Source organism: Garra rufa, chromosome 8 (assembly GCF_049309525.1).
Source record: "Garra rufa chromosome 8, GarRuf1.0, whole genome shotgun sequence".
Classification (NCBI taxonomy): domain Eukaryota; kingdom Metazoa; phylum Chordata; class Actinopteri; order Cypriniformes; family Cyprinidae; genus Garra; species Garra rufa.
The window spans coordinates 9,981,893-9,994,869 of NC_133368.1; the positions used below are offsets into that span (position 1 = coordinate 9,981,893).

A 12,977-nucleotide genomic window follows, 5' to 3' on the forward strand; every position below is an offset into this window, starting at 1 on the left:
GCAATAGTGCGGCGGAAGGGAGTAAGAACACGAGACAAAGTGGAGAAAGAGCTTTAGCATGATGCAGATGATATTCCAATCACAAGGGAGGTCACATACATGCGATGGAGCTGAGGAAATGCATTCTTATACCCGTGTAGATATTTGCAAACGGTAGAGAGGTCTTCAAACTCTACATTGCCATCATCATCAGTCTTTTTAAATTCTTTTCCAGTCTTTTTGCATTTCAGTTTTCACAGACACTAGTCTATATCGCGATTTGAATTAAGTGACAGACCAACTTTTGATTTATTAATCCAAAAATCGACGAATTCTGTGGTATTCCGCGCTATAGTAAAGTCGGTTTTTATGAATGGAGTGCGCGATCCCGTCCGTGTTTTCGCAGAGGAGACATTGTAAACGCGCGATCATGTAGAGACAGAAATGACATACCTTCGTGTAAATAGGATAAATAACATAAGGCAATTTAGTTTGTTTGTTTTATGAAATTCGGAATTTTGCATGCCTTTACGTTTGGGGGGCAGTCACAGCATTTAGGGGGGCATTGCCCCACCTTGCCCATTCCTATGTCCGGGCCTGTTAAATGACTAGGTCAAGAAATCCACAAACTTGCTTAGTAAACCCTGCTTTCATTGTTAGAGGGTACATGTAAAAACCATGCATACAAAAATAAAGTATGAGAATAACGCAACCACTGAAAGCCAGTAAAATGATGACGGTATCTTTATTGAAAAGCAAACAAATCTCGCATAAAAAGGTCAGAGGACAAAAAAAATCGGGGAGGAAATAAATGGAACATTTATCACATTTCATCAGGAGAGACTAGGAAAAGATTCGGGGATTGAATGTTGGTTTTTAGAAGAAAGGAGGACATTTTAAAACCGTCCAGAGCGTTCTCTGTCTCTTGACCTCCGTCTCTCTCGTTCTCTTCCACCACCACCACCGCCACCGCCGCCGCCGCCGCCGCCGCCGCCTCCACCACCTCCTCTATTGCGTTCCCTAGAGCGAGAGCGACGTTCACGGGAACGAGAGCGGGAGCGATGCCTGTGTAGAAGAGAGAATACGTTTATGAGTATAAACCCAGTCCATTTATACAGTACCAGTAAGCTTACTTGAACAAAAATGTACTCAACAAGAAAGTAGGGCTGTGCAATTAATCAAAATTCGGTTTCAATTTCGATTTCTGCTTCAAACGATCATGACAATGCAGTAATCGAGATGAAACGATTATTGCGGCCCATTCTGCCCCTTCATAAACGTCCTTCATAAAAGCCTAATTTCACATGCAAATCAGCAAAATCATGTAATGTGACTTTCATAAAACTGGACGTGATTGATTTATTAATGTTTCTTTTGTTTTTAAAAGCGAGGGTGAGAACGTGCGCTGTTCTGTGTATGCGCTCAGAGACGGAGCAGATCTGGACATAGCTCAAGGTGTGCCTAAACGCTCTAATACACACAAAAATATTTCAAAATGAGGCGCTTGGTGATTGTTCATGTAAACGCTTGTCAGTTATATCCTAAATGATCATAAACAGTTGAGAATGAAAATACGTGTGTAATAGTATATTTGATCCGTGTGGCGATTAAAGCAGCAACACATAACATTCCTTCTGCCGTCTCTGTGCTTAATATTAACAAAACGTAAAAATACAAAGAGAAAAATCACTCACTGCTCTTGAATGAAGGACGTTTGTAGTTTTAATAAGAAACAAAGCATGTTTAACTATTACAGTGAAGATGCTGTTTTATTTTACATTCTGATAATTACATTCAATTTCTGTAGACTACAGTACTTTAGACTTGCATAAAAGTACTCAGTATTTTTTAAAGCACCATCTTTTTTTCTGATGCATTGCTATCTTTGAATCAACGTTTATTTCAAAGTACAGCAAAAACATTTTTTACTATTTTTAAAATAACTGTTTTCCATTTGAATATATTTTAAAATGTAATTTATTCCTGTGATTTCAAAGCTGAACTTTTTAGCATCATTACTCCAGTCACATGATCCTTCAGAAATCATTCTAATATTCTGATCTGCTGCTCAAAATCTTTTTTAATTATTATTATGCTGAAACAGTGGAGTAGAATTGTACTAATGCTGCTGAAATTTTTTTAAATACATTAAAATATAAAACAGTTAAACAAATAAATGCTTCCTTGGTGAGCATTAAAGATTTTTCAAAAACATTTAAAAAATTTTACCAACCCCAAACTTTTGAACGGTAGTGTATATAAAAGATGCTGTCACTTGTTTCACAAAACAAACTGCAAAAATATTTGTACAAGGTTAAACACTTGTACAAATTTAGCTGTTATAAATATTTATTTTTTTTACATTATAAATGAATACGTTTTAATATACAAGCTGCTAACTTGGAAATTTTAAGATATGGCAGCAAAAATGCTTGTGACAGTTCAGCAATATGACACGAGCAAGATGTTTTTGTTTCGTTTCGGTGTTCGAATCCGAATCCGCGCTGGTTTGGGCGGATCACTGATTCACTAAGCCATTCATAAAAACAAATCATTTGATTCACTCCTGAATGATTCAGCCGTTTTGAAAGAATCGTTTGAACAGCTCAGTGATTCAATCATCAACACTGCTGCCACCTGCTGGCGGTTTGAAGTTTCCCGTCATGTTCCATTCTTTTACAACACATTTCTATATTCAGAGTTTTTTTATTTAAAACATTAATCTTATAACATTATTTATACAATTATAAGTACAGTCTAAATGTATAAATACCACATTTAAATGTCACTCCATGAAGCTTCTGTGCAGTGCTAAGATGAGTTTTGTTTACATGATTTCATGGATAACAATAGCCAGTCATTCATTCACACTAATGAAGTATTCACAGAAAAATCTTGTCTGTTTTCATTTACATCTTTTTATGAAATTATTCATTTTGTAGAATTTAATTTTAAATGAACAGAATACTGCACGGTATCATGATACTTCAACTGGTATAGTATCGCAAGTCATTTTTATGGTATCGTGACAACCCTAACACATACCTCTTCCTCCTGCGGCCATACAGTTCTCTCCGGAGTTCCCTTGAGATTGGCTTCAGGTGCATGAAGTTGCAGAAGCCTCCTCGAGTGCACTCTCTGCAGGAAGACATAAGTTCTGCAGTCAGTCATAGTGAAGCCAAAGGAAAGCAGTTTAAAGTGCCTGGATTTTTTCATGCAGTGTGTACTGTTGCTGTATGTGAGCGAAAGGGGTCTTAAAGTTATTGTCTCAAAAGCAAGAGTCAACTCTGAACCGCAGAAATTAGTTTGTTTTAAATTTTTGAATGGAGTGCTATCATTTAAATTATATGATGTATTATTGATAAGCTGTATTCCAGTACTGGTGATGGGCTTTCTGACATGTGCTGTGTCAAATATCACCTCGTAATGGGAAGACAAATTTTTATCAGATTTTTTGATTATTGATTAGAAAGTGCTCCTAAATTTATTAAGGGATGACCCTGCAGGCAAAAATAGTATTTTCATGCACCTGTCAAGTTGGAGATTTTGGCCTTTTTGGTTTTTCATTAAATGTTTTTTTTTTTTTTTTTTTTCAAACTAGTGCAAAGAAAACATCCAAAAGACACTGTTAAGTGTTTCTTTTATAGCACTTATAATATCTATTACTTATAGTATCTATTTGTGTCAATAGATTTCAATTACCAGAGCCATAGAGAAACAGAGTACGACACTCCCATAGGCTTCCATAGGAACTGAGGAATGCGAAAGTAAAGCGTGTGATGGAGCGGCCAATAGTTCCAAACAACCAATAGCTCCTCCATAAAAGCCCATTCATTTCAGCGCTTCTCAAGCACAGTCGCCGGTAAATTGAAGAAATTACTGCATTTTTTTTTTTTTTTACATTTTAACGCATCAGTTGACCTCTCGGAAAACAGGCCAGTAGTGGTATTTTATGAAGCGTGTTATAGTTCATGTTTATCGTTAAAAAAAATAAACAGTTATACTGTAAATGAAGTTAGATAATGTGAGAAACACCGTAATAGCGACCATAACCAGATACTAGTTGTCATATTTTTACGTTTTTAGTCTTTCTGCAATCTTTCCCTCCCTGTTGGATATTGAATGAGTTTCAGTAAAGACTGCATTCAAGAAATACGATAAAAATGTATGCTGAATGCAATTCATTGCCTTGTGTTTTTTTTAAACACTATTTTCATCTTTTCTATTATGTTAAATTCCATATTTGCTTGCCTTTTATAATATTCGAATATTTAATATATGAAACAACATATATATTTGAAACAACATACAGCACTACATAATTTTCCTACAAGTTTGATTACAGCACATAATCATTGCAATTAGTGTTCATGATCTGTTTGATTACAACGTTAATGATTTTAACAATTATATCATATGTACATCGACTTAACATACAGTATTCACCACTAATAAGCTACTAAATATATTGTAGTAGCCTACATTTTTGTACAGCTGCTTTGCAACGATTTGTATTGTGAAAAGCGCTATACAAATAAACTTGAATTGAATTGAATTCAGTTATGTTGTATATTTGAATATCATAAAATTACACGAGTAAATAACTTTTTTTATTTAACATTAAATCATTTAATCGAAATTTAAAAAAAGAGTGTTTGATCATGTCCAAATACACATTAAAATGTATTTTACCTTAAATATCACACTAACTATAATATAAATACTATAATAGAAAATGTTATCTTTTAAATGGTCAGGATCATTATTGCACATTATTTAGTACAAAAAAAAAAACCTCCTCAAAATATTAACTAAATAGAACTGAACTATATATACAATTATTTAATTGAATAAAAGTTACACTTAAGGTGTTTGGTCACATTCGACTGCCAAAAAGTATGAGAACATATTCCCCCGGTTTCACAGACAAGGCTTTAGCCTAGTCCCAGACTAAACTGCAAGTCTGAGCTGTTTCAACTGAAAGAAACTTGCACTAACTGATCCTAAAAATATCTGTGCCTTTGTTTTGTTTCAAGATGCACACCAATAATGTTTTATTCTAACTCACATTTATAAAAATTACTTAAATGTCTTAATTGAACTATGACTTAATCCTGGCTTAGTCTAAGCCCTGTCTGTGAAACCAGGCCATTATGTCTCTTTATCACTCCCCAGAATAAAATGCGATTGTAAAGCATATTCAGAGAAGTTATCAATACACAATCAATTAGAGATCACCGATCACCAAGATCATGATCTGCCGATTGCCGATCACAGAATGGCAGGGGAATGGGAATCTTTGATCTATAATCTAGCAGAGTTTGCACCATTTGTAGAAATGAAACTTACTCTAAATTAACTATATTGAAAAAAAAAAAAAAAAAAAAAAACTCTAGAAATAGGCTACAGTCAAGATCTTGAAGAACCACCAAGTTAGGGTTGGAGACGATAGTATCGTGTATCGACAATAGTTAGAGATATCGCCAGTTGCTGATGCCTTCCCTGCTGAAAAAAAAAAAACTGCATATGCTGCTTAGGTATGTTTTGGTGCTGGGATGCTGGTTTTAGCTGGTTACACGAGTAAATAACTTTTTTTATTTAACATTAAATCATTTAATCGAAATTTAAAAAAAGAGTGTTTGATCATGTCCAAATACACATTAAAATGTATTTTACCTTAAATATCACACTAACTATAATATAAATACTATAATAGAAAATGTTATATTTTAAATGGTCAGGATCATTATTGCACATTATTTAGTACAAAAAAAAAAACCTCCTCAAAATATTAACTAAATAGAACTGAACTATATATACAATTATTTAATTGAATAAAAGTTACACTTAAGGTGTTTGGTCACATTCGACTGCCAAAAAGTATGAGAACATATTCCCCCGGTTTCACAGACAAGGCTTTAGCCTAGTCCCAGACTAAACTGCAAGTCTGAGCTGTTTCAACTGAAAGAAACTTGCACTAACTGATCCTAAAAATATCTGTGCCTTTGTTTTGTTTCAAGATGCACACCAATAATGTTTTATTCTAACTCACATTTATAAAAATTACTTAAATGTCTTAATTGAACTATGACTTAATCCTGGCTTAGTCTAAGCCCTGTCTGTGAAACCAGGCCATTATGTCTCTTTATCACTCCCCAGAATAAAATGCGATTGTAAAGCATATTCAGAGAAGTTATCAATACACAATCAATTAGAGATCACCGATCACCAAGATCATGATCTGCCGATTGCCGATCACAGAATGGCAGGGGAATGGGAATCTTTGATCTATAATCTAGCAGAGTTTGCACCATTTGTAGAAATGAAACTTACTCTAAATTAACTATATTGAAAAAAAAAAAAAAAAAAAAAAAAACTCTAGAAATAGGCTACAGTCAAGATCTTGAAGAACCACCAAGTTAGGGTTGGAGACGATAGTATCGTGTATCGACAATAGTTAGAGATATCGCCAGTTGCTGATGCCTTCCCTGCTGAAAAAAAAAAAACTGCATATGCTGCTTAGGTATGTTTTGGTGCTGGGATGCTGGTTTTAGCTGGTTTATGCTGGCTAATGCTGGTCCTTTGCTGGTTTATGCTGGTCCTTTGCTGGTTTATGCTGGTCCTTTGCTGGTTTATGCTGGTCCTTTGCTGGTTTATGCTGGTCCTTTGCTGGTTTATGCTGGTCCTTTGCTGGTCCTTTGCTGGTTAATGCTGGTCCTTTGCTGGTTAATGCTGGTCCTTTGCTGGTTTATGCTGGTCATGTTGCTGGTCAAGGACCAGCATTAACCAGCCAAAGAACCAGCATGAACCAGCAAAGGACCAGCATAAACCAGCTAAAACCAGCATCCCAGCACCAAAACATACCTAAGCAGCATATGCTGTTTTTTTTACCAGGGTTTGACGATAGCAAGACGATTATTATTATCCGTCAAAAAGGCGCCTAACTTTAGCGATGCAGTGCATAGAGTCGGTTCTAGGATGCTTCAGAAACTTGTCGTGATATAAACACACGCATAGAGTGGCCACGTCGCCTTAACGTGCCGCATGGGGAAGAGATTTATTTATATTAAAGTGCACCTCGCACTAGACTAGGCTATGTCCTTTGATAATGTAAATGTTCTTTGCTTGTTATTTGTAGCTGCTTTTTAAGATGTAAGGATTTTATTATCCAGCATTGCAGTCATTAGGATAAAGGTAGTAAAATGTGGTTTAGGCTGAATTAAATATGATATATCAGAATCTGTCTGTATATAGGAAACATAAACATTCACCTCAGTAACATCTATATGCGTTCATTAGAATTACGATGCGATAAAATGGCGCTAAACATACGCACGTGAATTACACGCGCACTAGTGCTGGGCGATATGACGATATATATCGTGGGGACGATAGAAAAGTGTCTATCGTCCTATTTCTCTTCTATCGTTTCTATCGTCTCTAACCTAATTTTATCAATTACTAAAGAAAATATTGTATTAAATAGGCTATGACAAATGTATGATAGTGTCTTGTTGCTGTGCAATGCATACTCTACCTTATAAGTGATAATCAAGAATAAAAACGAACTTTTTGACAAAGAAACTCCGTCTTGTGCGACGTGACGCTTTACGTTGTTGCGACATGCTTTAACTCGTGAGTGCCTAAAGATGGAGACGCAAGAGGTTGAAGATGAATGCCCGGATCGAGTCGCAACAAACTGAAACTGCTATGCAGGCAGCAGACAAGAAGTACTTTTACCGACACGTGGGGATACGTCAGTGATTTTGTTGCATTTTGGCTTCAAGAGCTCCGACACAGACCAGAAGACAGTCATGTGCAAACTCTTCCAAAAGATTGTTTCCGCGCCCGACGCTTCACACATACTTCGTCTGCAGTGCGTATGCGTTGCGTATTTTTTTCCGCACCCATGTTAACGGATCAGATCGTTCACACTGCACGCGGTTGCTGTCCGGTAGTGCGTTCCAGAAGCGGTGCGTTTGCAGCAGTGGAGCGATCCTTCTGGCACAGAGTCTGTTTTTGCTGCGCTGCATGCGCTGAATTAAAGTGACAGCGCATTGTTCGCTGTAAAAATGACCATGGATTGACACGGAAATGTACCATAAATGCAGTCTACTGTGCTTCACAGTCAACACGTGGCTTTTTGGCTAGGTTTAAAATAGTGCAGTTTTAAATAAACAAGGCAACATAATAGATGCACTTGTCCAGGTAGAAAAGTTCTTTAAAATATGGTTTTTAATAAAGATTTAATACGAAAGAAAGGCACAGAGAGCCGACTGCTTGTCTGTGGTAAGTTTTAATTTAAAATATTTGTGATAGCCCAATTTCAATATGAAAAGGAAGCTATAGCCTACATATGCTGGGTTTAAATGTGTTGCAACTTGCTTGACCAATTTAATAAACAAATCTAGAAGTCAAGTGCATTAAATAATAGCCTAAGTTGTTTATAATACGTTGAGTTTAAACGTGAATATGTCTAGTATTATTGTATTAGTGTACTGTGATAAAAGAGTATCCCAATGCTGAAAAAGCACGTTTGGATTTGAAATTAAAATAACGGATAAATGGTGTGTTTGTGGTAAACACCCGCGGATCAGGAACGGACTGCAAACGCGTTCTGTGTGGAAGCAAAACGAGTCCGTGCTGCCTCTGCACCGCATACGTAACGCACACGGACTGTACTGCAGACGGAGTATGTGTGAAACAGGCGTGATACTTTATTTTGGTTTGCAAACTTTGCACTACAAGGTTGAAAAATGTTTTGTTTATTTTTTTATAATTGAGTGCTTTTCTGCTCAGAAACTTGAAATGGCTGTGCACTTTAATAAAAAAATAGTTTATTTTGATAATAGCCTACTATTTAACTATGATGTGGATAAAAGATGTGAAGGCTACTGTAGCTCTTCCTTCACCACATCTGTTGTCATTTGATACATTTATATTGCTGCACTAAAATGTATTTTTCTCATTTGTGACAGTTCAGTTAAATGTCACTTCAAATAACGAATAAAAATAAAGTTGCAAAAAAATTATGCAATGATATTTTTGTCAAACTTTTCAGAGAATAACTGAAAACGTACTTTATTTTGGTATATCGTGATATATATCGTTATCGTGATATAAAATAATCCATATCGTGATACATGATTTTTCCATATCGCCCAGCACTAACGCGCACCATTTCTCCTCATTCTATATGAACTGAACTACAACATGAACTGATGACAACAATCAGACACACAGCGGTAACATTATTGCAATATGACGGGTATAGAAAGATACATTCATTTACATTCAAGCACGCACATTCACCACTCAAAACAGCAAAAACGCCCTTCTTGCAAAGGAACGATACGAGCGCGGTTTTCTGTCCCTCTTTTATATGCAAAGACAAGTCTAACTTGTTCATTGTAGCGGCCGAAGCCGTTTCAAACAACTGGTGTTCATCTCATCTTTCAATGTTTACTAAATGATTCCGGACGTCGCAGTGCTGTCGTCATCAGCTTAGCTCGCCTCTGGCCAGCCTACATCAGATACACCGATTTGATTGGTTCCCAGAACTGCTTATGTAATGCAGTAACGTGGGTCATTGCTCGATGCCAGAGTGTCTTGCAGAGACAATGCAAATTGTGCTCTCGCGAGACCTCTGGATTTCAAGGGTATTATTTGCATATTTAAACCTAACATTTAAAAAAAAAAAAAAAAACTGTTTGCAATTATCAGTGTAATCAATCAACTGGGTAAGTAAGGTGATAACTATTAGTTAATTCTTTTACCCTATTCACCTGCAGTGTCTCACCTTAAGTTAACAAGCTAAATTAAGCGTAGACCCCTGCAGTGGGAATGCAGCATTTGAGTGTGTTTTTGTGTGTTCTTGTATAAGGGAAGATGTGCAGCACTTATGATGCTTATTCAGGCACTTACCCCATTTCATACTGTCGACAACAGGCCTCTCTGAAATCAGTAACGGGCGAGAGCTCAGCATGGATGGGCTGGCCATTAAACCAGCGGTTATTCAAGTTAATCACCGCTTTCTCAGCATCTTCTTCACGGCGGAACTACACAGACAAAAAGCAAAGTTTCAGTTGGTTGTTGATACTAAGGGGTGTTTTTGAACACAAAGATGCTTTTAACCATGATTAAAAAGTTGATTACTGCTTTTAGAAAATAGTGGCAAAACCAAAATAATGTAACAATGATAACAAAAACAAATGAACAATTATTAAAATAAAGTACAAAATATCACCAGCTATAACAAAATAGCACATTCAACAGTTAAAATGTAGAGATACAATTAACTGTTAAATCACAAATTCTGAGTTCAACTTCAAGTGTAACAATGACAAACAGCTTTAAGTAGTAAATTAAACTGACAAATTACTACAACGCAAATAGACTGGAAATGATCTCACCTTCACATAGACATTTCCCACCAAGTGATCTCCTAAATTATCACACACGTTCATCTCCTCAACCTCTCCATATTTCTCCTCCATTTCAGTGAAGACCTCCTGTAAACAAAAAACATAAAGTGATGTTTTAGCTTGAAATCTGCAATTTGTTGTATTTAGCCTATAAACACAACTAGTGAAACAAACAGGGCCAAACTATATCATTGATATCTGTAATAAGACATACACCACCATTCAAAAGTTTGGAGTTTTTAAGATTTTATTGCTTTTGAAATAAATGTATTTTAGGCTCTAAATATAGTGAAATATTACTGTTTAAAATAAATGTTTCCTATTTGAATATATTTTAAGATGTAATTTATTCCTGTGACGCAAAGCTGAATTTTCAGCATCATTACTCCAGTCTTTAGTGTCACATGTTCCTTTACAAATCAGTGTAATTTGCTGCTCAAGAAACAGTTATTCATATTATTATTATCATTGTTGTAAACAGAAGTGCCGATTCATATTTTTTTGTGGAAACTGTGATACATTTAAGGACTTTTTGAATAGGAAGTTTAAAAGAACAGCATTTACTTAAAATCTTTTCTCCAACAAAAAGCTGCTTCTAATTTCTAGAATCTTACTGAGTCTAAACTTATGAAAGATAGAATCAATGTTATATCCAAAGCAGGAATTTAGGGGGCCTGGACCATATTTAAATAATAGCGAAATGCTTTCAGAATAATGATTTGCTTACAAACACAAAATTACTTAAAAGCTAATTTTCTCTATACAACAGCAATATCTAGTCTATGAAATAATGTAGAACAGAGCATTTGAAAATAAATATTCATAACAGAAATGTCCATGACTTGGAACTCTGTAATGGCTTGAATCATGATTATATTTTGGTTGTTTGTGCACAACCTATCCTCCCTACCATTACTTCCAAAGACAGACCTTACCTCAAAGAACTCATCATAATGTTCCTGCATCTCCACATCACTAACAGCATCTGATTAAACAAAAAAAGACACAGACAATCAGTTACAGTAATGACTGCACTAACTCCTGCAAGCTCTGTTTCTTTACTTTCGGCTGTGCACATGAGCTTACTTACTTATACCATCCGCAGACTGAGCTGTGTTTTGTGGGTTTCGGTAAATGTTCAACAGGGCAATGGTCTGTAACAAATCAAACATAAATTACATGCAAATCTACCAAAAAAATCATGCGGAACTACATCAGAGGATGACTGGTGTGTACCTGACTGAACGTGGGCTTGTTATGGAGTCTAGAGCATCGGTCCCCATGGCGACATGCACCGATTTTAAAGTAGAAGGAGCAGTTAACCCTGTTGAAAACAAGAGAGGTTCACATGCATGCTGGCACACGACTTTTTTTCTTTTCACCAAATTAAAACACCACAGAGCGAAAAATCAAACCCATTTTGAAACTACAATGCAATGCAGGCGATGTGCTTTAGCAGGGAGCCTTTTGAAAGCGACCAACAACCAACAATGAATGAAATGACGAAGCTGAGGTAAAAGATACAAATTCAAAGTAAGCATTTAATATAATGATTGTTAAGCATATGCTAGCTCTACGGTGTAATGAAAATGTATAGTAACGATAGCACTATTGTTGTTTTACTAGACGCGATGTTAGCAAACAGGTCTGATGACCACACGAGGCATAGGATAGAAAATGCTAATGATTGTATATTCTAACTATCATTACCGGTTTGTAACAATGCATACGGTTGCTAAAAATAATTAAATGCAAGCAATATTTCAAGCATATTTCAATTACTTACTTGTCTTTTTCTGTGCCGAAAATCGACGCCAAGTATTCGGCCATTTTGAAAAAAAGAAAGACGGTGGGAGGGCTTTTCTTCTACTGGAGAATGAAGAGCGGATACGCTGAACACGGCGGGAGCGAGTGCTGACACCCTGTGTAGAGAAGCGCGAACAGCAGGGCACTTACGGAGGAAAGGAGTAGGGGGAGGCTGCAGATCTACGGCCCAGACAGTTTTACGCCCTGTTGCTCCTGATGCGTCCAGTAGGGGGAGGCTGCACAGTATATCAGCCATCATCAGAACTCAACTGAATCAAACCAAAATCAGCAGGACGAAAAAGAAGTTTGTTTGCCAAGCGCCATCAAAAGCAAGAAGAAGACGACGAAAAATATGTATGTCAAATACTCGTTTAAGTTATTGTTGTTATATATTTATAAGCGATTAGCCAATGGTTGCAATCAGTTCGTTTCAATATGACAAGAAGAGACATCTTTATTTATATGCAAAGACAGTATTGGCGGTCAGGTTGATGGTTTGTCTGGCTCAATTCTTGCTAACCATGTACGTTTAGCTGCCTCATATTTTATGTACTATTCTGTCTCTAGCTTGCGTGAGATGGCCAATTTTGTTCCCTGCTGTCACCTCATGAGGAGAAATATCTGAGAGGACCTGTCATCAACATAAGGTATTGCAGGATAATATAAAATGATCAAACATTGCATCCTGACATTATTTACAATTAACCATTTTTTTTACAGCTGTCCAACTTTTTTTTTTATCAGCGAGAGGGAGCATTTTGACAGGAG

General features: G+C 36.3%; 1 protein-coding gene across 1 annotated transcript; it reads right to left on the bottom strand.

Annotated features, from left to right (window-relative positions):
- Positions 1 to 705: 705 nt before the first annotated feature.
- u2af1 (U2 small nuclear RNA auxiliary factor 1) lies at positions 706 to 12,343 on the bottom strand. Its single transcript, XM_073846206.1, has 8 exons — positions 12,190 to 12,343; positions 11,640 to 11,727; positions 11,494 to 11,557; positions 11,339 to 11,388; positions 10,392 to 10,490; positions 9,904 to 10,037; positions 3,025 to 3,117; positions 706 to 1,044 (listed from the first exon to the last, which is right to left on the bottom strand). The coding sequence occupies exons 1-8, from the start codon at positions 12,231 to 12,233 to the stop codon at positions 876 to 878; spliced, it is 741 nt and encodes a 246-aa protein (XP_073702307.1). The 5' UTR covers positions 12,234 to 12,343; the 3' UTR covers positions 706 to 875.
- Between the last annotated feature and the right edge of the window lie 634 nt (positions 12,344 to 12,977).

Coding starts and splice junctions, on each gene's coding strand:
- u2af1 (XM_073846206.1), bottom strand. CDS start 12,233: ATGGCCGAATACTTGGCGTCGATTTTCGGCACAGAAAAAGACAA. Junction 10,491..11,338: donor ATTATGATGAGTTCTTTGAG/GTAAGGTCTGTC, acceptor TTTTGTTTACAG/GAGGTCTTCACTGAAATGGA. Junction 3,118..9,903: donor TGTCGACAGTATGAAATGGG/GTAAGTGCCTGA, acceptor GTCTTCCTGCAG/AGAGTGCACTCGAGGAGGCT.